The following is a 27,617-nucleotide window of genomic DNA, read 5'->3' on the forward strand; positions in this document are numbered from 1 at the left end:
AAAAGTTTTAGGAGGTGAGAGGAGAATCACAGCAGCCGTGGCCGAGCTGCGGAGGATATTACGGGATTAGGATCTAACGCTACGTTTTCCGGCTGACTTTATGAAAAAGAACCCATCGATTTTGGAGCTTTTCATGTGAACTTAACAAAGGATGTATTTCTACTAAAAAAATACTTCAAACGCTGGAAACTTTTCCACCGAAATGGAAGGGAATATTCCATGGATTCTTTTGTCATTTTTATTGTTTATGCATGTCTGTGAAGGTAAGTCATCTTGCACTTTTAATACCTGAGTTCACAGTTTAGATTTATACCCACCGGTAGGCTAGACTGGACTTGTCTGGACAGCCGAGCCACCGTCCAGTTCCAAATAATGAGGTTATCCTTGATTATCTAGGCTACCAGTGAGTACTAATATGTACTAATAAGTTTCTCTTTTTATCCTTTTTGTTCGTCTATTTATTTGGTAGTTATTTGGAATTTTAGTTGTTTTCTCGTCTTTCACAAAAAAATGTCGTTGTTTTTACGTGGTATTTATGTCTATTATCGTTGTTTATAAATAGTTGTACTCACTTTGTGTTCTGCATTATAATCAAACAGAAATACACACTACCTCAAAATGATTCAATATCATTCAGGAAAGACGTGTTTGATAGATTATAGGTCAATAAGTCAAGTCAGCGGTTTAAATACCGACAATCACATTTTGGCACGACAGCGGCAACAGGTCGTTGTAGCAGATTCGGGTTAGCGCATCATGTGTAAAATAGCTGGTGTTCGTGTGATTAAACCACTCATTGCTGTATAGATAAACATAGAAATTCGGAACCTGCAGGAAAGTTAGTTTAACTGTGTGGGAAAGGTCTGATGGCAAGGTGACAAAACCCAGAGTGCGCAGAAGGAATTTAGAATATTTGATTAACTTTTTTTGTATGTGTGGTTTAAACTTTAACTGAATACCAAAACATGTTCTCTCCTAAACAAATAATTTTTTAAGCACAAGCAACTCGGTACTTTAGCATGCATATCTATCAAGGAAACGCAGAAATGTATCTTCTTTTAGTGGACATGTGCGGGTGTGTCTACAAGATGTAACAAGTGGCAAAGGACTGTTGTCTAGAAATCACTATCAGCGAGTTTTGATTAGTTATGTAAATTAGGTTATGATGATTTGTAGACAACTACTAAAGTTGTTTTTTAACATCTTTCTTTGATTTCCACAGGAATCCGTTGCGTGGATCAACACAGGCCATGTGAAAATGGAGGGACATGCCTAGATTCACCTTCTCGATGCATGTAAGTGCAACATTTTTTTTTTTTAAAAAACCTACCAGCGCAAAGGGCGATAGCTACCATTTGCCAATGCTCGAAACCAACAGTTTTGTGTATAACCTGGCAGATTTCCGGTGTTTTTTCTCTGTCTTAAACAAGGAGCGAGAAATGCCCCTGTTATTACCTATTGTCTAGATAATAACGCCCACATAACAGTGGTGAAAGATGGAACAAATTGATTAGACCTGCACAGATGAGCATCAACAAGTCTGGAAATGCATGGACGACACACTCATCTCTTGCACCTGTTAAGGAGCTCATTCAGTCATAAATCACAACATCTTGCTGCACATTGCCAAAGGAGCGTTTCTTTGTGTGTTTGGCTCAATTTTTTTTTTATTCAATGTAGCCTCAGCTTTAAAGCAATTTCTATTTATTTAAATTCCTTAAATAGCTTTAGAAAATTTTAAATTGTTTTTTTTTAAACTAATTGTCTTAATGTCCTGCCTATTCCTGCAGTTTAGAGGTTTTGCATCTTTTGTCAAAGCTTTTGTTTTTCAAATGAGGAGGCTATTACAATAGTCAAGTTAAATAGTCTACAGTGTCCTGCCCTGGGGTCATTTTAAAGGAAAGAAAAAAACCCTATACTTCAGGAAAAATGCCTGAGGGGGGTCAGATGGAGGAGATACTTTTAAAACGAAACTCCTTGTTTGCCAGCTGTATCCTTCCAAAACAGTAAATTTACTCTTTTATGGGAGATGGTAGCACTTTACCATACTGCATGGACCTAAGTTAATCCAATACCCTGAATAGACTTGTTCAAGGCAAAAGCACATCCCCACACATGTATATACTGTGTGTATGTTTGTGCATTACGTTGCACTTGTATAAAGTTCCTGTACTCCCAGTAGAAGTAATTACACATTAGTCAATGTGTAACTTAACTGCAAGTGAAACTAGTAACCACTACCCACATTTTTTCAATCATTAACTATAGCCAGGATTGTTTTTATTGGGTAAATGTATAATTTTATTTGGACCGATTTTTTTAAACTTCATTTCACGATCACATAATTTACTTTGAACTACTATGAGTGAAAATCAACACAACACTCCCAGTGTTTGGTCTAAGTGTATTAATCTCCAGATTAAGTGTAATTACATCACAGGGATTGTGTTTGCCTTTTTTGTTCCTCTGATCCTTTGTGTTGTGTATATGAGTGTGTTCATATGTTAGTGATGTGGGAGCGGTGAATGTGTAATTACTAAGTTGGTAGAGTACCAAAAATCATTAAGAATGACAAGGTTGAGATATTTGTTTTTTGTTTTGTTTTTTCCAATGGAAGGGGACATCAAATGTAGAAAAAGGCCCATAATATGGGAGAGCAGTGGAGTGGAGCATGGCCACATGAGAGTGGTCAGACCAGTCCTATGAGTAGTGGAGCCACCCCACCCCTTCCCCTGGGAGCCTACAGAAACAGGAGATTCAAAATAGGAGAAAAGATCCTTTCTTCCACCAGATACCTGGCTGTAACCTGGCACCAGAACTAGAACAGGGTTTAGGAAGGCAGAGAAGAAAGGCCACAGCAATGTGAGGCCAGTGTAGAATGGAAAGAAACAAAATGCAGAGGCAGATATGTGCTTTGGCATTTGAAAGGAATTTAGAAAAACAGCAGAAAGCACTTTCATAGAAAGCAAAGCTGTTCCATAGAACAGGACACATCACTTCATGTAGAGAAGTTCACTTGCCCTTCCTTGTTGTCCAGCTACTGTGCTATTTGTTGTTCTTACAGGAAAACAGATTCTCAAGTGACTGTATTACAGTGTCTGTGACAGTTGCCATTGTTACTGTTCCAGACACTGTTCCAAAACCAATGTATCCTCTGTCTTGTTTTTCACAGCATAACTTCAAAGTGCATGAAATCTTGTTTGTTTCTTTATATGTCTCTGATTATAGTGGTTTCCTTCTCAGGTAACCAACTTTGTAATGCCAGTTTTAGTTGTTTCTGTCACTCAGTAAAAATCAGTCACTGTTATTAGTTTTAATAGGTTGATTGTCTGTGTGGAGCTCGAGATCTTGGCACCGACTGCCATTTTCCATTATTTCTAACTATTTGATATAATACAGTAAAATTTAATGTTATTAAAAGTTATATTTAAAAGCATATCTACAAATGGTTTAGTACAAATTTTTGGAAGGCTTTTCTCTTTGATACACAATAAATATTCTTCACAATCTTACAATGCCACAGAGTTTTGAACTTGACAATGAAGAGTTCATAGTGTCACTGAAAGTGTAATTTCTAGGTGAGCAGTCAGGAAGTGTAGTTGAACAGCCTTTGGCCCCTCAGCTCCACCCTGCTTGAAGAGTGCTACAGCAGTATGGACAGAGGAAAGATAATTAGGCAGATTGAGGGGGTGTCATTCAGAGGAGATCCAGCTGGGGGAATTGGACTGGGGGTAGGGAATGGGTTGAGAGAAGCTGGCTAGGAGGGAGTGAGGGTGTGGGCGGGGGGTCTGCATATAGGACAGCTGGTGGATGTTGTGATGGTAATCCAGTGAAGTCAGATCTTGACAAAGGGAAAGCATAGGGCCAGGTGCTGCCATTGAGCAGTCAGTCGCCCCCATACTGTGAGAGACAAGCTTGTGGAGGAATGAATCCGGTAGCCCACAGTCCCTCTAGCACATGTTGCCTCTCTCACAGTAACACAGTAACAGCAACTGTGTCTGCTCTTTCTCTCACTGCATGCTGTCCTAGCTCTAGCTACTCATCCTCTGTCTATCAGGGCAGAGGCAGATCACAGATTACAACCAGCTCTTTCCCCTCTGATCTGCCAAGCTGAATGAAAATAAATATGGAAGTTCTCTGCTATCTGAGACCCGTGTTATAAATGGATTGCCCTTGGCTTCAGTATCAGAGTTATCATATAAATTGGGAGTGTTTTGTTATGACCCTGTAGCAACTCCCAGACTCTTAAAGCATGATAAAGAGGGCACCTTTGACTTGCCCTCTTTGTCATGTCAAGATACTGTGGAGTTTGTCTGCCTACATTGTTTCACTTTTGGCAAAATAGAAGGCAAAAATAAGGAAGTTTTTGATTTTCTCTGGATGGGTTAAACATACATAGTACATACAAGCAGATAAGAAATACACTTTCAAAGGAACCCAATTCAATAATAAGTGGTTGCATTCTCTCATGCCAAAGCACATATTAAGTGACAGACCATAGCAAAGAAACAGATTATATTATTGTCTTAGTACACGGCACCTTGGGGCTAGTGTTTTCTTTGGTATCTTTATAGTGGATTAGAAAGGAATGCTTAGCAAGATTCCTCCTCTCCCCCTGGTGCTTTCAGGTTATTGTCTCTACCTCCCATCCATTCATCCTTCTACCCCCTTTCGGAATGCCTTAAACAGTACTGTCTGAGACTGTGCAGAGAGTATTCCAGCAGTCTCATTGAAGAATTCATAGTGATTTGGCTGATTATTAAATTCTTATGGTGCCATTTTGAAGGCAAATACTGTCTTAACTCTCATGCTGTCATGCCAGGCAGATGGAGCCATTGTCTTGCCATTTTACAGACGAATTGAAAGCACAGAAAAGTATAATGACTCAAGAGGATAGTGTTCATATCTATGAGGATATGAGTGCTATCTGACAAAGAGGTTACACCATTAGGGGGAACATATTGGTTTGCTGTCCCTTCTCTTCTGTGGTTCATGACTGGAGACTGGGAGCTGTGGTTCCCAGGCTCCCTCAAAGGAAGTGGTGCCTTCTGACCTCCCAGCTACACACATCCTGTCTTATCAGAGAAGCTTAAGCAGCTTGATTACTTCATAATTCTCCATTTTCTGATCTTTTTCTTTATTGTGTTTAATTCCACCACTTCTCATTACTTGGATACATTGCGCTACATTGCCTTATACTCTGCAACCTGGAACTTTTATCTGAGAATGTGGAAATTAAATTCATATGCACTTTCTTACGCATTGCATATAAGTAATATTTATGTCGGTTTTACCCCTGAAACAACCTGTTGGAATTTGCAAATTATTCTCTTTGATGTCTATGTATGTCTGAACTGCAAGCTTATTTAAGGATAAGCCTGGATGTGAAGTTTCATTGCCTGGTTGTTTGCTCTTATCCAGGAGACAATGACTTCTGAAGAGACACTCAGGCAGGTCTGATTAGAATAACTTAGGTTTGCCAGTGAAAAATTCCCCAGTGTCTCCCTCCCTGTCAGCAGAGGAAGGGATGGGTCCATCATTAAAGGATTCAGGAAAAGGCATTCACTTTTCCACTAAGCATAATTTCCACAAACACTTTGCTTCCAGCAAGGCAGCATTTTACTAAGCCATAACCTTTTCTTAATTAAAAATACTGAGGTGTTGTGGGCTTAAACACTTTGCCACTTCATAAGAGCACTTGATTGCTGCATTTTTGCCATGTGTTGGTTTTATTGAATATTTTATTACTCTACACTTCTTTAACATCTTCAGTGCTTTTTGGGGCAACATAAACATTTTCCTTGTAAGAACTTTTGACAGTTCCTCACATCAATAAGCACGCGAGAGGTTGTGCTGACCTCAGTCAATCCATGTGATATTTTGTGTGAACAATTTTAAGTGATGCTGGCGTAGTTCTATTTAATCCAAAATTAAAACAAAACACTGGATAAGTCATTGTAGTTTATCTTTGACTTTAACATTGGGATGGGGCCCTTTCAATTTCAAAGTTTTCCAAAAAATCTGGTTCAGTTTAGGTGGTTGGGTGGGGTTTTGTGGTGGAGTTCAATAGAGAATGCTTTGAAAGACCTCAACCCTAGGATTCATGCATTGTGGTTTTGGGCAAATGCATTGCTATTTGAAAAATGTGAGGGTGTATTCTTTCAGACTGACACTAGAAGCTGTTTCGATAGTGTGTGAGGTAGCAAGAATTGTGCGTGAGATCTCCCCCACACACACACACACACTTTTTTGGAAAGTGTATTAGTGAGCACTTAGCAACAGGACCTATTTATTCTCTCAGTACAGTGGATATGTGCTTTCCTCGCTGCCAAGGAAATGTCTGGTATTTCCTTGGAATTCTGGATTTATATTAATATTATTATAATACACGATAGTCTCTCACTGATAAAGTATGAACTGTGATAGGACTATCAGAGTTAAGAAGGATTCACTTAGTCCTCCCAGCTTTTTAGTTAGATTAATTAACACTTTTCCTCGAGTAAGTTAAATGTCTTTCTAGTCACATGTTTAATATGCATGTTTGGGGGGGGGGGGGGGGGGGGCTGTGGAAAGCTTCTAGACTGTTCAATGCTTTCATTGTGTCTCTAGGAACAATTGTTGAAACAAACCTTGGCCTTTAGACTGTGAAACAGTCATCCTTTTGGACATGATTGTACTTAATTATGAGTCTGAATTGGTTTAGCACAGCGCTCAGAGCTACCTGCATATGTAGGAGGATCAGTCTTCTGAAGTGCCCCAACTGTCCTTATGAAACCCTGTCTCCCATCACCCCCCTTTTTTCCCACTCTAGCTCTGTCTCACTATGGGTTACTGTTGCCAGGCTACAGCCCAGGCCTGAAAGACTAGCTGTTTGGGTCACTGCCCCCCACTCCTTCCTACCCCTACCATCTTCCCCCACCCCCCAACACTTTCATTCAAAGAAGTTCTGACTACTTTAGCTCTTTTATTTGGACCACAAAACATTCCCCAACCCCCAATCTGGCTCTCTGCTGAAAAGGAGAGCCAAGCTGGAGAGAGCAGAGCAGAGGAGGTTGCTGGAAGGAGGGGGTGTGGAGATGGGCTCCTGTTGGCAGTGTGGTGTCAGTGTGGACTCTTCATAAAAGAGAAGAGCTGGTCCTGCTTGCTTGTGGAAAGAGGGGGAAGGGTATGAGGTAGTTGTATTAGGAAATGTTTTAAGACTTTTCCAATAGATTCATTATATGATGTCATACCAACTTCAAGCGTTAAAAAACGTAAGACTAGCTTTTTTCAGGCAACAGAGAATTTGAAAAGTTGTCCCAAGTCAAAACATGATAGTTCAGTTGTTTCTCTTCCTTTCCATTTGTCTTAGAAAATGCCCCCTAAGATAAGAAGAATCCTTTATAGTTGTTGTTTTGTGGAGCATGACTGTGTGTACGAACCGTGTCAGAGATTACAGCCTCTTTGTTCACAGGTGAGCCGCCCTTTGACCTCTGGCTGAGTTGCCGCTATTGTGTAGAAGAGGATGAGCTCAGGTTACCCTGCTTCAGTGACCCAGAAACCAGGAAAACTGGCATTGTGTTACACAAGTAACAAGTGACAGAACTTACATAAATCCAATGGTTTTAGTCTTGATATCACGTTACTTGATACAGAACAACTCTGCAATCAAAGCACACTGACTGAATCCCATTTTGTTTTTGGATGTTTAATAATCATTTGTATTTGAAGCTCTCAATTAAACCTTTGACAAGGTTGCTATTTCTCTTTTCCTTCTTATATAATTTCCTCAGTGGATCTTCTCTTTTATGCATTCATGATACAACCACTCCTCAGAGCCTGAGGCTGTTTGTAAGTTGTTTTTTCTTTGTGTTTGGGTGTGTAGTGATTGTTGCATGTGTTTGCTTTGTTGCAGTGGTGCCTCCACATAACAGTGTTTGTTAGGCAGAACTGTTAATGCATGTATTTGTTAAGGTTGAGCATACCTTCTGAGATATTTAAAATGCCTTGTGTTTGTGACTGTGTGTGTGTTGGTTACAAAGTTTTTCCCATGGGCAAAGAAGCTCAATGGTTTTGGCTTAAAGTCTGGCACCGGAGCTAAATGCTAGACAACTAGAGGTACTCTGACAGATGTGGACAGATGCATGGTGTCAGTACTGCAGCTGGCAAAAACCTTCATATGTGCTGACAAGGAGAGATTACTCATTCTGCCCGTCTCTCTGTTGCACCCAGAGACCTCTTCCTCATCTGCTGTACGCTCTTCCTCCAAGGTCAGATGTTGACACTCACTAAGTATGACTCAGGGGCCCATTGCACAACAGCAAACTGCACCTGCCTTTCACATCCGCCACAATTAAAGTTGGGCTCACGCAAAGGCACAGATCCTGCCCTTCTGTTCCCATGGGCAGTGAAATCCATAAGGTTATAAAGAGCCTGATAAGCAGACTTTTCACAGTGGTATGAAGTGTGAACCAGGACAAAAGTTGCATGTCTCTCACAGTCTCTACGCTGATAGCATTCTGATTTGTGTGTTATGGGAGTAGCATGTTGGCAAGGAGTCAGGTCTAGACAAAAGAATGTGTGTTTTGGCTGCTTACTTCATTGCACATTTGAAAGGGAGGACAAATAATTTATCAGGCGTTATTACTATCGTCACTTTTATAAGCCCACCCACAGATACACTTGTATACCTGTATGTTAATAGATGAAAACACATTAATTCCAAATAAATATTTTAATCTGTATATCAACATACACTTGGGGACACATTACTTCCTGGAGTGAGTTGTTGATTTCTTTCCACATAGAGTCATGATGGTCTTTGGAGAACAACGCCTGCTAAGTTTCTAGCTTTTTGGTTTTCATCAGCAGTCAAATATGGCTCCAGAAGAATTTGACTGTCAGTCTGCGTTGTATCTTTCAGCTCTTAAAGCAATTTTGTTCATCAGTCCTTTCAAAGACCGCTTTGTTCCACATTTGTGTTTCATTTTTAGTGACACCCTAGATTCCAGACATAGTTAATTTGCCTCTAAATAAACCCAGCCAAGCCATGACAAATAGCCATGGGAACCATGGTTGGGGGGTAGGGGTGATTGGTTGGGTGTCAAGCTTGCTTGTTCATCTGTGAGGTTACTATGGCAACAAGAATAGTGCATTACGAGTGAGTACTGTGTGTTCAGAGCAAAGGACCAGGGATTACAGGAAATATGACATGACATTCTTGATGGACCAGACTACTCTTGTTTCCTTTTGATCTCCCTCTCTACCAATTGCACCTTCAAAAGACAGTCTCTCCTGTGGAGCATCCCCTCCTCACACTCTGTAGCCTGAGTGACATTATCATCACAATCAAACAGGGAACCCTCTAACATCTGACCTCTCAGCCTCATGAGAGGAGGAGGGGTTTAGGAGAAGGAAAAGTAGCTGTAGTAAATGCGCAAAATCTGTCTCTCAACATAGGCATTCAAATGGCTTCAGTTTAACTTTCCAATGAAGTCTCATGTTCTGTTGGAAGATGTCAGTTCCCTATATTCTCTTTCTAACAATTAAATTCAACATAGCACCAAACTATCACTTTAAAAATATATTTTTACACTCTTGTGTGCTTTCATGCATAGTTCACAATTTAAATTGCTTTTGAAAGCTGGAGAAAAAAAAATTAAACAAAACCGAGAAACCTTAAGTTTTCTATTGTTCCACCAATCTAGACCAGCCAGAAACAAAGCATCCTTTTTCATAGAAAATCAAGATCTGGATCGGTTTCCCTGCCGCCTAATTTAAAGCAGCCTCAGCCTCCTAGCCAGGAGTGAGAGCATTTTATGCTTTTTTGTCTTTTTTCTTAGAGTGGGACTGCACATACAAAAGTAAGAATGAAAAAATGCATTATCCTGTAAGTGAGAACAGATGAAAACCCATTTTTGATCCTGCCCAGGGTTTCTCTCCATTGAAAGAGATGACAGTGCCCAAGGGTGGGCCAGAACCCAGCTGTCACCTCACAGCCATAAGCATCAGCCTCTTTGAAGAGGGTTCCTGTCCTCAGTCAAGGGCTTCACTGTGGATGTAGTGTTACCAGCACTCCAAACCTTGCCTGAACTCCCATAGGAGCTTCATAGAGAGCAACTGGAAACCCTGTTTTTATATTTATCTCAGCTTCTTTGTACTGCATGTTTGGGTCAAGCTCAAACAATGTCTACACAGCTTGAATAGAGACAAGGCAATTATAGGTCACCCCTCAGACTCCAGTCTTCAGGGTAGTTGCAGAATGAAAAGTAATGGAACCCAAAAAATAAATGAATGTTTTGAATAAACTGATATCACCACATGTTTTAGAATACAGCCATCAAGAGGACAGTTAGTTGTTTAATTTAAACACCACAGCTGTTTCTCCTATCCTGTTAAAGAGCACTGTGTGCAACCCTTGTTTTTCCTCATGTTAGTATTTGTTGGCAATTGTTAAATTTCCAAACTGTTTCTGGGTGTGTTCTTTTTCATATATGGGAACAGAAATAAGAACTGGGGTGTGGAAAAACTGGAGAATGTTAGCTGACACTGAGAAAATTAGGTTTTCCAACTGAAAATAGTAGTGTGCGACTAATAAAGTCAATAACACACATGGCCTAACTCTGTCTTTTCATTGTATTTCTTTTCTTTTTTGTGGCTCTACTAATATGTGTGCTATATATTATGAGAAAAAATATCCTAAAACAATCCTTATATGTGTGTTTTTAGATGTCGTCCCGGATTCATTGGTCCTCTCTGTCAACACCTGGATCCATGTCTTCGATCACAATGTCAGAATGGAGCAGCATGCAAGAGCGAGGTGCTCAATGGTGTCACACAGTACACTTGTGTGTGCCAGAGAGGGTTCAGAGGTATGTCTAAAAGAATGCATATGTACTGGAAACGTCAGATCTTATCAAGTAAATTCAAAGTATCAAATTGATTTCTGTTCACTATTTGATTCCCAGGCCAAGACTGCTCCCTCATTGATGCTTGTGCGACAAGTCCCTGTGCCAACGGAGCCCGATGTGTCAATTGGAATAACCATTATAACTGTTCCTGTCCGCCTGGCTTCCAAGGAAAGAACTGCCGCAATGACATTGACGAGTGCCGCAAGCCTGGTGTTTGCCTCAATGGTGGAACCTGCATAAACATCCATGGGTCCTTCCGCTGTCAGTGCCAGCCAGGCTACAGCGGGCGCACATGTGAGGTGTCCACCTTGCCCTGTGCACCATCTCAGTGCCTTAATGGGGGCACATGTCGACAGACCAGCGATCATTCCTATGAGTGTGCTTGCCTACCAGGTACAATTTCTCTTTAGCAGAGCAGTAGAACACACACAAACACACGGTCGCTCCACTGCTACGGGCATCAGATTTTCCCAGCCTGATGACGTAGCTGTTAATGCTGCTGCTGGTGTTTTATATCCTCTGTCTTATGTCAGCTTCCTGTCTGCTCTTAATAGCTTCTAAGGGTGGATGGATTGGTGGGAGAGTTGGAGGCAGGCGGCCTGCAACCTTCTCTGCTCTTGTCACAACAGAAGGAATTTATTTTATGGGGCTTCTGGTTTCCCACTGGGAGCTGACAGGAAATGTCTTTTGCCAGAGAGGAAGTCATTGAAACTGTGAGAGATTATAAAACAAGCAAACACAGAGGGGGGTGTTGACCTCTGAAGCAGGCAAGAGTCAGTGCTGTTGCTGACATTATGTGGGAACATGTAAACAATTAAACACCCATTGAACCCTTTTACTGTTCATCTTGCTTCTCACCTTGGGTTGTTATACAAAACATGATTTAAGATTATGAGCAGAAATGTTAGTGTCTGCAAAATGGATGTGTTTGCCACTGTATCTGCGTGCTATAAGGCTTTTGTCTTTAAATTTGTCTCAGGTTTTGAAGGACACAACTGTGAGAACAATGTGGATGACTGCCCAGGTCACAAGTGCATGAATGGAGGAATATGTGTAGATGGAGTTAATACATACAACTGCCAGTGTCCACCAGAATGGACAGGTATAGCTCTTCAAATTAACTTTAAATACAGGTATACATGTCATGTACATAGAAAATATGTTCAAACCCATATTTCACCTACCCACTAGGACAATACTGCGCTGAGGATGTAAATGAGTGTCAAATGCAACCCAATGCATGCCATAATGGGGGTACTTGCTTCAACACCATTGGTGGCCATACTTGTGTCTGCGTCAATGGCTGGACTGGAGATGACTGCAGTGAGAACATTGATGACTGTGCAATAGCTGTTTGCTTCAATGGCGCCACCTGTCATGACCGTGTAGCATCCTTTTTCTGCGAGTGCCCAGTTGGAAAGACAGGTAAGTGGGCTTTTCTATCTGCCTATTTGGCCCTTTTAATCCTGTATGATAAATTGTTGATATATGTGTTTTATCCACAGGTTTGCTATGCCACCTTGATGATGCATGTGTAAGCAACCCTTGCAATGAGGGAGCAGTGTGTGACACCAACCCTCTTAATGGCCGTGCCATTTGTACCTGTCCTGCTGGCTTTGTAGGGGGTGCCTGCAACCAGGACATGGATGAATGCTCAATTGGCAAGTCTGCTTTTTTTTGGCTTGTTTTTTTTCTTGCCAAATCCAGGTCCTGTTGTTATATGCTGTGTATGCTGTGTTGTTGTATCTATTTTTATTCTGAATGTGTTCCATATTCTAATCCTTTGCCTTCTACCAACAGGTGCAAACCCATGTGAGCATTTTGGAAAATGTGTGAACACAGAGGGGTCTTTCCAGTGTCAATGTGGCCGGGGATATGCCGGCCCACGTTGTGAGATTGACATCAATGAATGCTTGTCCATGCCCTGCCAGAATGATGCCACTTGTCTTGACCGGATTGGAGAGTTCACCTGCATCTGCATGCCAGGTACAAAGACATTTTGTATGGCCACTCCATTATGATAAAGAGAAAAATCACTTCTTTTTTTATTTTTAATAAACTAACTATGCTTACATAAATTATTGTTGCAATTTCACATCCTGCACTCAGGTTTTAGGTGAGCTTAATTTTTTTTTAAATATACTTTAAAAACAGCTTTTTAAAACTCAAACTCTGGCACAACACAGATTTATCATCCAAGAGAATCACTTTTGACCAAAAGATACTTTTGAAAACTTGTACTTCGAAAGAAACACAATATATAATGCCACCATACTGCCAGTGTAGAAGGTTATGTAATGTATTTCCCTAAACACTGGCTATATGGAGGCACCTCTCCATCCTCAGTGCACTGTACCACCAAATGGAGTATTGGTTTGGACTGAGTGATAGTTTTGACACTCTGGGACAAAAAACACAGTGAAACTCTCATGCACAGTTCTACATGCATGCTGGGGTTTTGGGAGCTATACAAATTAGAGCCGGGAGTTGGGTCTATAGGACTGGATGTGAGAGAGGGCGAGCAGTTAGGGGGAGGAGTGTGCTGTGAATACTAATGAGTGGTAGAGTGGTGGGAATGGAGTGGAACAATAGGGCCCCTCTGTGCTCCACTTTGCACCCCTCATATACACAGAGAGGGAAAGAGGCTCTTTCCCAGAGCCTGTCCCCCTCCCCCCTCCAGAGACAGGGCCTTCCTCCTCACCCTCCTCATCATCAGTCAGCCTGGCAAAGCTCATGTGGTGCTACTGATTATTTCTGATTCCACGCTAGCCTCACCACAGGAGCAAGACTCTGACTCACATTCTGTTTCACCTCAATGAAGGACCTAAAGTAAAAAGCATAACATGCATCTGCTGAATGGGACACTGAGCCAAGGAGGAGCAAAGCTCTATGGACAGTAGTGCGTGGCGATTTCAGTTCAGTGGAATTGGATGCCGTGGTTTAGCAAAAGCAAGTGTAAAACGATCACAAGTAAAAAAGTTCCTACACAATACACAGAATTATGTACACACCATGTTGGCTTGAACTGACCCGTACTCCAAAGTGAGAAACAGGTTTAAAAGCAATAAAAAAGTTCTAAAAAGAAGAACACTTCTGTCTTCCAGGCTACGTGGGCACATACTGCGAGACTGATGTGGATGACTGCGAGAGTAACCCATGCGTGAATGATGGGATATGTCGGGATATGGTCAATGGTTTCACGTGCACATGCCAGCCAGGTAAAATTGTTTTGAATTGCTTTTTTTCAGACACAATGGCAACTAACAAACTGGAGGACAGATTTGAAAATATTAAATACCTTTAACAAGTAATAATCTTTTACCATGTGATTAATTTTTTTGACCTATTATCATATGCAAAAACAACTCAAGTAGTTAAGCCAAAAAGCATTTGGATACTAAAAAATTAAAAGTCTGATTGCAAACTATTGTATTTTGGGTCAAAGTCCTATGAATTACACCACTGACTCATTTCCAGCTTTCTAATGCTAAAATTGTATTTTTGATATCTATATTTTTTACTTTAATTTACTTCTTATTTGGCAAGCTGATTTTTCTGGAGCACTACCGTGCTTTGCAGAGAACAGTGATAAAGGCTTGGGAGTGAGAATATGTTGGTTAACACCTGCAATACACTGACAGCATTAGTAAAAGCAGAAAGCCAAAGTTTAAATGTCCCCAGGACTAGTGGAGGGAGGGTCAGCCTCACTACTTTTGCCTGCTGGTATTTAGAGCCAGCACTCATATAAAAAGCCAGGCCCAAAAGTCTGCCTATCCCCTTGCCTGAACAAAGGCACCATTGTGACCCTTCCCTCCTCTATGGAATGTAGAAGGGACAGCAGCCTCCCTCATCTTGCCCTCATGGTGGTGGTGGGGGGGCGGGGGACAGCAGTCCCACTAATGAGATTCTTTTCCAGGTTCGCAATTTACATCTGGGACAGACGTCCCCCCTCCGCCCCCCATCTAGCTATTGAGCTGGCGGAGCTCCCCTAAAAGAAAAAACAATCCCACCGCCTCCTCCAGCACCCCCTTTACCAGGCTAAGCATCAACACACAGACCGTCCTGACACTGTTAATCAACTGAGCAGTGTGTTACCAATGCACCAATTCACCCCTGTCTGGGCACTGTGCCCAGTGATTTCAAGCTTGCCCAGTTTCTCAGACTATTCAAGCTAGTTGTTGTTATTATTATTATTATTATTATTATTGTTGTTCTTGTTGTTTTTGAACCTCTGTCAACTGTTAATATTAATTATATGCGCTGCAGTTCATAATCTTTCAGTGTATATATAAGCATTTTCATGCACAAAATGTGTCAAAATTTAGTTGAGCTGAAGATGGATACGTTGCTTGTCCATGTCCTGATATTCCATACCATTTGATAATAATATATTGATGTATCATTTGATTATGAGTCTCTCCTCTGAAAAATCTTCAAGGTCACAGGCTTTCTATTGCATTCTGTCAGCTCTAACCTGGTCCAAGTGCATAGATAGTTTGTCTTTAACAAGTCGAGGTCTCAGACCCTACCTTAGCCAGTCAAAGACCTCCGCCCTTCTTCGGAGAGAAGATCTGCCCTCTGACCTTAGCATGGACCCTTTCGCTGGACCTTCTCTCTGACCTTTAACCTCTGTGTTTGCATGTCCCAGGGTTTACGGGTACCATGTGTCAAATAGACATAGACGAGTGCGCCAGCACGCCTTGTCAGAATGGAGCAAAATGCTACGATCGGCCCAATGGGTTTGAGTGCCGCTGTGCTGAAGGTAAGCGCTTCATTACTTAACAATTGTTAAGCAGAAGAGCCAAAGACAAAATAGCAGATGAGCCTTAACCAGTTGTTCAGGCCTTTGTTAAGCATTCTGTGTTATGGGGAGTTTCTCTGGGTGTCTGCTGATGAAACAGACTGACTTGAGGCCCCTAATCCCCCTCTTTCCCTCGTCGGCTCTCAGGACCATGGGGTCACTGAGGACCAGCAGTTGCCAAGAAAAGAGGCTTGGTCATTACCCTGACATCTGTTCATCTTTAAACCCCCTTACAACACCTTATGCTGCATTTTTAACTTTAATTCTTTAACATTTAGTTATGTTTGTGTTACAAAAGCATTCAACGTGTAAAGCTTCTCTCAAAGTCTGTATGTAAAGCTTGACTGTAGCTATATGTTGATATTTAATATGTTTGTTTGGACCTGTGCTTACTGAGGAGCACGGTCATTGTTTCAGTGGCCAGCTGCTTGGTGTTCCTTGTGTTTTTGGGCCCCTTCTGTTGAGTGAAGTGGCCCTGTTTGACGTGGTGCAGTCTATTGTTCCCTCCAACTCTGAGAACAATAGCAAGACTGGGAGGCCTGTGTAGGGCCCTTCTTTAGTCCTTTGCCCATCTCAGCATTGCTCTAAACACATACCACACACACCAAGTTTCTTGTCTGTTACACAGACACCGTTGATATGGAAACCACAGTGGTCAAAAGCCCAACTGTAGAAGCTTTTATGAAAAAGCAAGCATACAAAACATGGAAAAAAGAGAGAGAAAGTTAAACAAAAAACTGTTATGCTAAAGAGAAAGAGGAACATTTAACATTCGCACACAGACACACACACACATATATATGTATATATATATAAAAGCACTTCTTATTCTTAATTCTTAATGTACTTTTTAATTCAGAATATTAATTTATTCTTAATGAATTTTTTCCCCTCTATAGGTTATGAGGGCATACTTTGTGAAAGTAACATCAACAACTGTCAGCCCGACCCATGTCACCATGGTACCTGCATTGATGGCATTGCCAGCTACACCTGTAACTGTGAACCTGGTTACACAGGGTATCGCTGTGAGAATCAATTAAATGAGTGCCACAGCAACCCTTGTCAGAATGGGGGCAAGTGTATGGACCAGGTCAACAAGTACATCTGCCAGTGCCAACATGGAACCTCGGGTAAGAGAAAAATCCCACAACGTATCATGTACTTGTACTTTGTTAACTCAAGCCATTGATTTATTCCCTTTATTAATGCCGTTGCTCTTCAACATAACAATAATGCTGTGACAATATATAAAATGCTATAGAATTAGACTCTTTAGTATACTTTATTATAAAGAATGTATATAGAATTTTGTTCTGAAATGTAATGAAAGATTTTCTGCATTGTTAAAATTGTTAAAATGTCTACAGTCTTAATATAAAAGTTCTTTTTGCACCCAGGTACAAACTGCGAGATAAACTTTGATGACTGTGCCAGCAACCCATGTGACTATGGCATCTGCAAAGATGGCATTAATCGCTATGACTGTGTTTGCAAACCTGGCTTCACTGGTAAGGTCTTGTGAAAATAACAGTGTGAATAAATCCTCACTGAAAATGTTGACAAAGAACTCTAATTATGTATAACATTTCTCTTGCAGGTCCCAAATGTAATGTGGAAATAGATGAGTGTGCATCTAGCCCCTGCAGGAATGGAGGAAAATGTATAGATGAAGAGAATGGATTTCACTGCCTGTGTCCTGATGGCTTTAAGCCTCCTTACTGCTACTCTCAGGTGGATGAGTGTGGCAGTGGCCCATGCGTCCATGGCTCATGCAGGGATGACATTAATGGGTATATACATTTAACAGCTTTTTTAAACTTTAAAGTGATTCAGATGGGCACATAGGAAACATAATCTTGAAATGGGCTCCATCCAAGACTGTGGTTAATCCTATAACTTATACATCAGGTCAATGTTATTTCATTCTTACAAACTGAACATTTTTGGCTTATTAACTGTTCTCTGGTATTTCCAGTTACCGCTGTGACTGTGAGCCGGGATGGGTGGGAAAGAACTGTGACCTGGACAGGAACGACTGTCTGCCAAGTCCCTGCCAGAATGCTGGCACATGCATTGATCAACTCAATGGTTTCACCTGCAAGTGTCGCCAAGGCTTCAGAGGTGAGAGGGCATCAAAGTAGCCAAACACACCATCAACCTTAAAATGTTCAGTAGAAAGAGCAGAATACACACGTATAGCACATGCAGCAGAGAAGAAATAGCTAAACATATCTGATGTCCTCCATGAATTTTCATCTTAGGCTATGGCAATTGTCTACCTCCCCCTAGTGGTACATAAAAATATGCTAATCCATACATATATTCGTCTCCTTTGTCCTTTGACAGGTAACCTCTGCCAGGTGAACATCAATGAATGTGAGTCCAGTCCCTGTCTGAACAAGGGCACTTGTGTAGATGGCGTGGCAAGTTTCACTTGCCTGTGTGAGCTTCCTTACAGTGGACCCACTTGTGCTGAAGTCCTTACTCCTTGCTCTCCTAATCCCTGTGCCAATCATGCTGCCTGCATCCACACACCAGATTACATGGGTTATCAATGCAAATGCCCACCAGGGTGGCAAGGTTCGCAAATTTTGTATTCAGTCATCTCAGTGCTTAGCATAGATAGTCTAATTGGAAGCTTACAGCTATATCTTGTGAAACGCTTCCTTTACAGGTCAGCTGTGTAACAGAGATGTGAATGAATGTATCTCAAACCCCTGCAAAAACCGTGGGACTTGCGCTAACACGCTCGGAGGGTTTGTGTGCTCTTGCAGAGCAGGATATACTGGGCTAACCTGCGAAACAGACATCAATGACTGTTCACCTAGTGAGTTGCTGTTTACACTTATAGTTATCATATAATTATTAAATGACTGTTACTAATAAATAAAATGCCAAATTCATGTGCAGGTACTGTATTTGCCCAAAGCTGTTTTCTTCTCTTTTGCTTTTAGATCCCTGCCTAAGTGGAGGTTCCTGTACAGATGGTGTGAACTTCTTCCACTGTAGCTGTCTGCCAGGCTTTACAGGGTCTCATTGTTCTGTAGAGATCAATGAATGCCAAAGTTCCCCTTGCAAAAATGGAGGCACTTGCACAGATTATGTTAACTCCTACACCTGTACCTGTATGCCTGGGTTTACTGGCATCCACTGCGAAACAAACATCCCTGATTGTACTGAAAGGTGTGTATCTGGAGCTATATCATGTACTCAAAAAAATAATCTAGCTATACAATACAACATAAAGTGAATATAAAATTAATTTTTAGGTAAAATGAAGTACAAGCTTACATTTTCACACATGTCCACAGCTCTTGCTTCAATGGGGGGACATGCACAGATAAAATCAATGGATATTCCTGTACTTGTCGCTCTGGCTTCACCGGGTCCCACTGCCAGTATGAAGTCAATGAGTGTGACTCCCAGCCCTGCCTCAATGGAGGCATTTGTCAGGATGCCCTGGAGTCATTCCGTTGCTCTTGCCCCAAGGGCTATACTGGCAACCGTTGTCAGGTACAAATATTTAAATGCACCCCTGAAATTTCACGTTTAGGACTTTAATTGTCATACACAAATAAAACAAATAAATTCTAAATTCAGTCGCTCTCTTCCTTACATAGACGCCAGTTGATTGGTGCAGGCGCGCATCTCCATGTCATAATGGAGGACGCTGCCGTCAAAAGGATGCCTCATTCATCTGTGAATGTACTGATGGCTGGTCTGGCCGTTACTGTGACATCCCTAGAGTCTCCTGTGAAGCTGCTGCCCGCCAAAGAGGTATTTTAATGTTGGGTACAATTTGATGTAACCTCTGTCTGCGTTTGTGACTAAGTTACTGATGTAAACTTTGCTCACAAATCTATGTTATTAGGGCTCCAGACGGATGAACTATGCCACCATGGTGGTCACTGTGTTAATACCGGGAATACTCACTATTGCAAATGTCCTAATGACTACACTGGAAGCTATTGCGAAAATCAAGTGGATCATTGTGAAGACAAACCTTGCCGCAATGGCGCCACCTGCAGGGGATATGTGGGAGGATACCAGTGTGATGTAAGTTTCTTTGTTTTAACATGTTCTTTTCCTTTTAATTGTCAGATTTCAAAACAGTCTGGGTTTCTTTTTTGCTTTCAAACATTAATTGTTGTGTCATTACAGTGTATGCCAGGTTATACCGGAAAGGACTGCGAGATAGAAATCAACGAGTGCCAGTCTCATCCCTGCCAGAATGGAGGCACTTGCATTGATTTGGTGGGACACTATATCTGCTCCTGTCCCCCTGGCACCCTGGGTATGTAAGCACATGTAAAACAAAACCCTATGCTTACTAGTGAATACTTTGGTGGCAGATTTCTTTTCTTATGTATGGATCACTTTGGTAATAGCAATATCACTTTCTCACTTAGTTGTATGCATGTAGAATGTTATCACAAGTGGGCCTCATGTTTATTGCACCTTCACAGAGGGCCTATTGTAGAGTAGAAGGCATCCAGGCGCTGCATGTAAAGTCGTAGTTTCCATGTTAGGGGGAAGGTTTTCAAGGATGAGCTGAGCTGAAGGTATAGACTCACATGATGTGTGGAGGAATTTTCTTTGTCTGTGAGTTTGGTCAAGTCATATAAGACATGAGCGAACCACGCCCATCTGCTTAGGTGTTTGACTGGAACGTGTTTCTCCATATTGCAATATGTTATTAAACCCACTTCAAATAATGCTCGCCGGTGTTTGCAGTTTATTTTAAAAACAACAAAATAAATATCTCATGTATACGAAGAGTTTATAATTACCCTGTCCTTTTAAAGGTGTTCTCTGTGAGATCAACGAAGATGACTGTGCTCCACACCCAAGGCTACGCAATGCGCCTCCTAAGTGCCTAAACAATGGCACCTGTGTGGACAGAGTAGGTGGATATCGCTGCAACTGTCCCCCTGGTTTCACAGGAGAAAGATGTGAAGGAGACATAAATGAGTGTCTCTCTCAGCCCTGCATTCCTTCCAACAGTCTTGATTGCATACAGTTGCCCAATGACTACCAATGTGTCTGCAAGCCCGGCTTCACAGGTTAGACACCTATGAACAATTCCCATTCTCCATGAACCTTCATCGTGCTTTTTTGTTGTTGTTGTTGACCAAATGTATAACTTTACTAACTATACCTTGTTTTTTAGGTCGGAGGTGTCAGAGTAGGTTCAGTGTGTGTGAGTCTCAGCCTTGTCAGAATGGAGGAGTCTGTTCAATAACTAGCAGCTCTTCTCAGGGATACACCTGCACATGCCAACTTGTAAGTGTAAATATGAAAAGCTTGTAATTTGGCCTCCTAGTTTTTAAATTACAGCATTCTTGATTTAAAGGTTCATATATCAACCTCCAAAAATTATGTCTCTCTTAGGGTTATGCAGGGCCTAACTGTGAAAGAAGCATGTCCTGTCGGGAGCTATCCTGCTACAACGGAGGTAGCTGTTCACTTACCCTAAGAGGGGCTCGTTGCACATGTCTACCAGGTTATGGTGGACCCCAGTGTCAGCATCGCAGCAATGATGGGTGCTCAGCCATGCCCTGCCGCAATGGAGGACTATGCACTGAAGAGACCAGCTTCCCATTTTTCAACTGTCAGTGTCTCAGTGGATGGAAGGGCAGACGATGTGAGCACAGCAGAACCACTGTCCCTCCAGTCCCCTCATGCCCTCTGGCAGACTGTGATGCCAAAGCTGCAGATGGTTTTTGTGACAAACAATGTAATTCATTGCCTTGTCACTGGGACGGCGGTGACTGCTCTCTAGCGATGAAGCCCTGGGATAAATGTGGAGACCCACACTGCTGGCGTGTCTTCAACAATAGCCAGTGTGACAAGTCCTGTAACAACGCTGACTGTCTGTATGACAACTTTGACTGCAAAACTAAGGAGAAAGTTTGCAAGTGAGTTTAAATTTTCAGTTTAAAGGATACTCGCCAGTATTTACAGAACTGAGAAAATTTCACGTGCTTAACCTTCTGTTTATATCATCTCCAGTCCAATATATGAAGCCTATTGCATCGACCACTATGCTGATGGAAAATGTGACCAGGGCTGCAACACAGAAGAGTGTGGTTGGGATGGCCTGGACTGTGCAACGAAAGTTGCAGAAAAACTTGCTGAGAACGTCTTGGTTTTGGTTGTTCTAATGCCTCCAGAGGAGCTTCTTCGCACCGGGACAGTTTTTCTGCAGAAATTAAGTGCTATCCTACGCACTTCAGTCCGTTTCAGGCTAGACAGCAATGGAAAAGCTATGATCCAACCCTACACCCGCGAAAGCGCACGCATGAAGCGGGAACTGGAAGTCATTGGGTCAGTCAGGCATACAGTAAAATAAAAGCCTAAGCCTTTCCTGTAGATTGTACATTACACTAAACTCTTGCTTCTCTGCTGTTTCTGTAGCTCGATAGTCTATGTAGAAATAGACAACCGCTTATGCACGGAGGACTGCTTCTTAACAGCTGACAGTGCTGCAGAGTACCTTGGAGCTCTGTCAGCAGTAGAAGGGCTCCAGTTCCCCTACCCCCTCAAAGAAGTCCGTGGTGAGTAGGGATACTTATTATGCACAAATGAACTACAACTAATAAGTTACAAATGTGTAATTATGTCTTTCCTTCTCCCCACAGGTGAAAAAATCAATGGCACTATTGTTGAATTACCCTTCTATCTGATGGTGGTGGGGATAGCTTCTGTTTTTCTTTTAGTCATCCTTATCATAGGCATGCTAATTGCTCGCAGAAAAAGAGAGCACAGCACCCTGTGGTTCCCTGAAGGCTTCTTCCTCAAGAAGGAGCCCAGCAGCAACAAAAACCGCAGAGAACCTGTGGGCCAGGATGCTCTGGGAATGAAGTAAGTTATGATAAGTGCCTTGAGGCAAGTATTGTTGTATTTTGGGAGTATATAATAAAAATTGAATTGAATTGAATTGAAGTGCTTTCATTTTTTAATTAAATATTACCCCTCTTGGATTTACATTGTTATTCATCTGCCAACAGGCACATGCCAAAAACTGTGGAAGAATCTCTCCTCGGAGATCATAGTGACCAGTGGATAGATACAGACTGCCCAGAACCAAAAAGGCTCAAGGTCAGTTTTGCAAGTGTTTTGCAGTTTACATAAACAGAAGCACAAGAGTGTGTATGTGTGTCTGTGTGTGTATGTTTTTAAGCCACTTGCATTTAAAATGTTTTCTGTCTCTTTTTTTAATCTTTTCCTGTAATTTCAGGTTGAGGAGCCAAGTATGCTTTCAGACGCTGAAGATACAGTGGACTGCAGACAGTGGACACAGCATCACCTTGCAGCTGCAGATATCCGTGTGCCTCCCACCATGCCCCTCACTCCACCCCAAGGAGAATTTGAAAGTGACTGCATGGATGTTAATGTCCGAGGCCCAGGTTGGTAGTGATATCAAGTAAAGTTTTCAAATTGAAACTGTCATTTGCAAATAACTTTTATACTTTCCTCTTACAGTATAATTCAGCAACCAAATAGACATTAACTCACGCACGCCTGTTTTCATCTCCTAACAGATGGTTTTACACCTCTGATGCTGGCATCATTCTGTGGAGGTGGCTTAGAGTCTGAGGTAGCAGACGAGGAGGAGAATGAAGAGTGTTCTGCCAACATCATCTCTGACCTAATCTACCAGGGTGCATCCCTTGCAGCCCAAACAGACCGCACTGGTGAGACAGCCCTTCACCTGGCTGCTCGCTACGCACGTGCTGATGCTGCCAAGAGGCTGCTGGATGCTGGAGCAGATGCCAATGCTCAGGACAACACGGGACGCACCCCATTACATGCTGCTGTAGCTGCAGATGCACAGGGTGTCTTCCAGGTAATCAACACATACTGGTTATTTGATATGCTACATCGGAATGTGATTGGAATACTGTAGCACATTTCTTGCACATTTCAATTGTTTATAAATTAAAATTTAAAATTTTATCTGTCACACACTTCTAGATTCTGATCAGAAACCGAGCCACGGATCTTGACTCACGTATGTACGACGGATCAACAGCACTAATCTTGGCTGCACGGCTGGCAGTAGAGGGCATGGTAGAGGAGCTCATCACGTGCCATGCAGATGTTAATGCAGTTGATGAGTTGGGTAAGTATGTGCCATTTATCACACATGTCCTAATGCATGCATTCCCAATGCATTCATTATACTGAAATCATTTCTCTTAATTTGAATTGTTTGTTGTGTCTTAGGTAAATCTGCCTTGCACTGGGCTGCTGCCGTCAACAATGTGGATGCCACTATTGCCTTGCTCAAGAATGGTGCAAACAAAGATATGCAAGATCTTAAGGTATGTCATTCTTCTATATTGTTTTTAAGACACTTTTTCACAACTGCACCTTTATACGTGTTTGTATCTAACAATCTCTGTTAATTTTATTTCTTTTTTCAGGAGGAAACCCCACTGTTTCTTGCAGCCCGTGAGGGCAGCTGTCATGCTGTGAAGGTGTTGCTGGCTCACTTTGCAAACAGAGAAATCACAGACCATATGGACAGGCTGCCAAGAGACATTGCTCAAGAGCGTATGCATCATGACATTGTACAGCTTCTTGATGAATATAACACAGTGAGGAGCCCCCAGGGCCATGGCGGAGCAGGTCACCACCTCACTGGGGGACACACCTTGTCTCCTCTTATGTGTCCTCCCAGCGCTTTTCTACCTAATCTGAAGAACACCCCACAGGGTAAGAAAAACCGTCGGCCTGGGGCCAAAGGTTCTAGCCTGGGAGGCCAGCATGCCGCTAGCCTGAAGGAGTCAGTGAAGGCCCGCAATAAGAAGCTAACCCTGGACATGCAGAGTGCCTTACTGGAGAGCTCAGTTACTCTGTCCCCAGTTGACTCACTGGACTCACCTCATGGGGGAGCTAGCAATGCTGGCTACATCACCAACCCCACGTCTCCAGTCGCCATGCAGTCACCAGGGCTTTTCCACCCATCAGTGTCTGTCCCAAACACCCCGATGGTACATGGCAGCATGTTAGAGGGAGGTGGCCCCTTTGCAGTGTCTCTAGCCCAACTCAATGATCTAGGAAGTGGAGGAATGTCCTTGCAGGGACGCGTCTCTATGACATCAGATATCAACCATGGCTATGTGCTGAATTCAAGCCAGATGGGGCTAAATATGGGCATGGTCAGTCCTGTCAGCGTGCCCTTTGATTGGCACAATCGCATGCCCCCTTCATCCCAATGTGGTCAACAGGTAGTGAATATTGTGCAGAGCAGCCAGGCAGGCATGCACCCCCAGAGTCCAGCCATGCAGCAACAGGGCATGCTGATGCACCAACAGCAGATCTACCGTAATCCCATGCTGCAGCCAACACCTGTTACCTCCACACCCACTATAAGCCCCGTAAAGCTGCCTTTGATTGCTGAGCAACAGCAGCAGCAACAGCAGCAACCACAGCAACAGCTCATGAATCACAACATTACCAACCAGCAAAGCATGGCTTCCGCCCCACCAACACCCCAGACATCACAGGCCCCACCAGCCTTCTTCCAGCAGCAGCAGATGCCTCAGCAGTCCTCCCAGCCACAGCCTCCTGCTCAGGTCCCCCAGGCAGCCACATCAGCAGCTCAGCCAGCTCAGGCGCTCCCCTCCCAGCCTAGTGGTAGCATGGCAGGAAAGGAGGATTACCCTACCCCTCCCTCCCAGCACAGCTATTCATCCACAATGGATGCCACACCCAAGCATTACCCTCATTTGCCCAGTGAGCACCCTTACCTGACACCGTCTCCAGAGTCTCCTGAGCACTGGTCCAGTCCTTCTCCTCACTGCGTCTCCGATTGGTCGGATTCCACACCCAGCCCAGCAGTTGCTGTCCCTGCCCAGACCCAAATTACTCAAATTCCAGAGGCCAATGGCAAGATGCAAGTTTTTGCATGAAGATCATATAGCCTCTGCTTGAAAATGGACCAAGGGTGAAAGAATTTGAGGACTGGCTCTTGGGGTCTGTCTGTGTTTTTATGTGTCAGCCTGTTTCCAAGATTTTCATTGGATTTGGATTGACTGCTTATCACGAGGATTGTCTGCTGGTCGATTTTGCAGAGAAAAAAAGTAAAGGGATATGTGTGTTGTCTGAAAAAACAGCAGACAATTTAATGAAGTAATTCTGTCACAGATGGACTTGTTTTTTATTATAAAAAAAAGTATATGAAGAAAACCAAGTCTTTCATTTCAAAGACTTGGGACATTCCTAAAAACTAACAAACATTTAAAAGTAGATAAGAGGAAAAGTGAAATGCTGAAGGGAATTCATTTATTTTTATTTATTGTCTTTATCTATCTAAACTACTTTTTAGTTCTTTTTCTCTGTCCTAGCTTCTCATATAAAGTGTCACCCCAAGATTAAAAACAGATTGAAATGAAAAACAAAAACATTTCAAAAATTGCCCTGCAATTGTGATATCTTCAGCTGATTTGTGGTTTTCCATATTAGTATTATGAACAAGAATGTAGATAAGTGTCTCTAAAGCACTTCAAACGACCAGCCCAATAGAGCAAGTGTGGGTCCGGTACAAAATGATTAAAATGGATATTTATAATATATGGGTGGCATTTAATCCATGGTAATTTTCTTTATCACCTTTCAAAATGAGGTCAACAGAGTAAAGTTTTAGTTAATGCTTCCATTTGTAGCTTCTTACTGACACTGAAGTATATGTACTGCCAACCTTGATAGCTTCAGTTTTAAGGCATGTTTATATTCACGTTAAAAGAAATATGTTTCAAACAGAACTGTTTTGCCTATAAAATCAGCCGCTCACTGCCGTTATGTTTTACTTTGCTTTATATTCTGTATATTTTTTTTAAACACCATTTCAGATATGCTAAGCTTTGCTTGTATCAGCTGCTATTTTCTTTAGTCTTCCCTGCAAAACATTCCTCCATGTTGCTGGTCTTATTGAGTCTGGATTCTGCACCACTCAGTGGGATCCAGCACAGAACAGAACACAGACTAGCAGAATTTGTTAAGCTTGTGATGTCCCTGAGCAGACTAAATGGACTATTTGCAGCAGTTAAGATCTCGGTGGCACTCTCACCTTGTGATGTAGTGGTCAGCATGAAGGCGTGGCTACTGGGTTGTAACTGCTTATGCCCTGTCACTCCTCAGGGAGGTGTTTTATGGCATGCAGTGGGATAGTGCCCCTGCATCTACAGTAGTATCAGTCCAGGGGCTATGTGGTTGCATCTTAAGATGAATGTTAAAATAGACCCAAGGAAAAAAACACTACCATGTAGTGTTGTTCCCTATAACTTTTTTGCTAAATTCTGAGATGACACTGTCATTTAGCTAACCGAGAGTTGACCAAGTCTTTTATTTCATTGTGACATCCTTAACATTTTGTGGGCATTTCAACATAAAGTCAGATAATAATAGTAGAATTTTACAAAAGTACGTTTCGCATGTTTATTTTGTGACAACATGAACAGAAATAAGTTGGCCACCACTTTAGTGTGTCATAGACTTATTATATCTTTCATTTATTGTTTATTCTGTTCATTATAGAATCAGATACTGTTCTGCCAGACCTGAGAAACATGTTCACAGTCCAGTTCACATCTTACTTAAAATGAAAACAGTTTTTTGGCTGTTTATTTGTTTATTTTTATATATAACTTGTTTTACAATTTCTCTACCAGGCCGCACTAAGTGTTTTGTACATTTCAATCTCTCAAGTTCTGTTTGTAAATATGTTTGTTCTGGGTAGATCATTGCTTGAGAAATATTGTTTCTAAAATGATTGTTGTGTACTAAAAGGACAAAAATAAAATGTACTTCATTTAGCATTATTTCAAGCTGAGGCTGTGACTGATTTTTTTTACACGTTAGTTAACAGTTAACATAAATTTAATGTTAATGTACAAATGTCCACTCTTTTTACATCA

At 42.0% G+C, this 27,617-nt stretch overlaps 1 protein-coding gene across 1 annotated transcript; it reads left to right on the forward strand.

Moving 5' to 3' along the window:
• Nucleotides 1-27,527, forward strand: notch3 (notch receptor 3). Its single transcript, XM_080904660.1, has 33 exons — nucleotides 1-263; nucleotides 1,223-1,295; nucleotides 10,708-10,850; nucleotides 10,947-11,282; nucleotides 11,869-11,991; nucleotides 12,081-12,314; nucleotides 12,395-12,550; nucleotides 12,690-12,875; nucleotides 13,994-14,107; nucleotides 15,538-15,651; nucleotides 16,590-16,823; nucleotides 17,091-17,201; nucleotides 17,291-17,483; nucleotides 17,669-17,814; nucleotides 18,040-18,273; nucleotides 18,368-18,520; nucleotides 18,648-18,876; nucleotides 19,005-19,206; nucleotides 19,314-19,470; nucleotides 19,565-19,749; nucleotides 19,855-19,987; nucleotides 20,499-20,756; nucleotides 20,864-20,976; nucleotides 21,085-21,611; nucleotides 21,706-22,020; nucleotides 22,111-22,250; nucleotides 22,335-22,557; nucleotides 22,704-22,794; nucleotides 22,934-23,102; nucleotides 23,238-23,542; nucleotides 23,671-23,818; nucleotides 23,923-24,020; nucleotides 24,123-27,527. Exons 1-33 carry the CDS (start codon nucleotides 203-205, stop codon nucleotides 25,611-25,613), a joined length of 7,395 nt encoding a protein of 2,464 aa, XP_080760786.1. The 5' UTR covers nucleotides 1-202; the 3' UTR covers nucleotides 25,614-27,527.
• Nucleotides 27,528-27,617: the final 90 nt, after the last annotated feature.

Source organism: Rhamphochromis sp. 'chilingali', assembly GCF_963969265.1.
Source record: "Rhamphochromis sp. 'chilingali' genome assembly, chromosome: 15".
Taxonomy (NCBI): Eukaryota; Metazoa; Chordata; class Actinopteri; order Cichliformes; family Cichlidae; genus Rhamphochromis; species Rhamphochromis sp. 'chilingali'.

Coding starts and splice junctions, on each gene's coding strand:
- notch3 (XM_080904660.1), top strand. CDS start 203: ATGGAAGGGAATATTCCATGGATTCTTTTGTCATTTTTATTGTTTATG. Junction 15,652..16,589: donor TGAGTGCCGCTGTGCTGAAG/GTAAGCGCTTCA, acceptor TCCCCTCTATAG/GTTATGAGGGCATACTTTGT. Junction 23,543..23,670: donor ATGCACAGGGTGTCTTCCAG/GTAATCAACACA, acceptor ACACACTTCTAG/ATTCTGATCAGAAACCGAGC.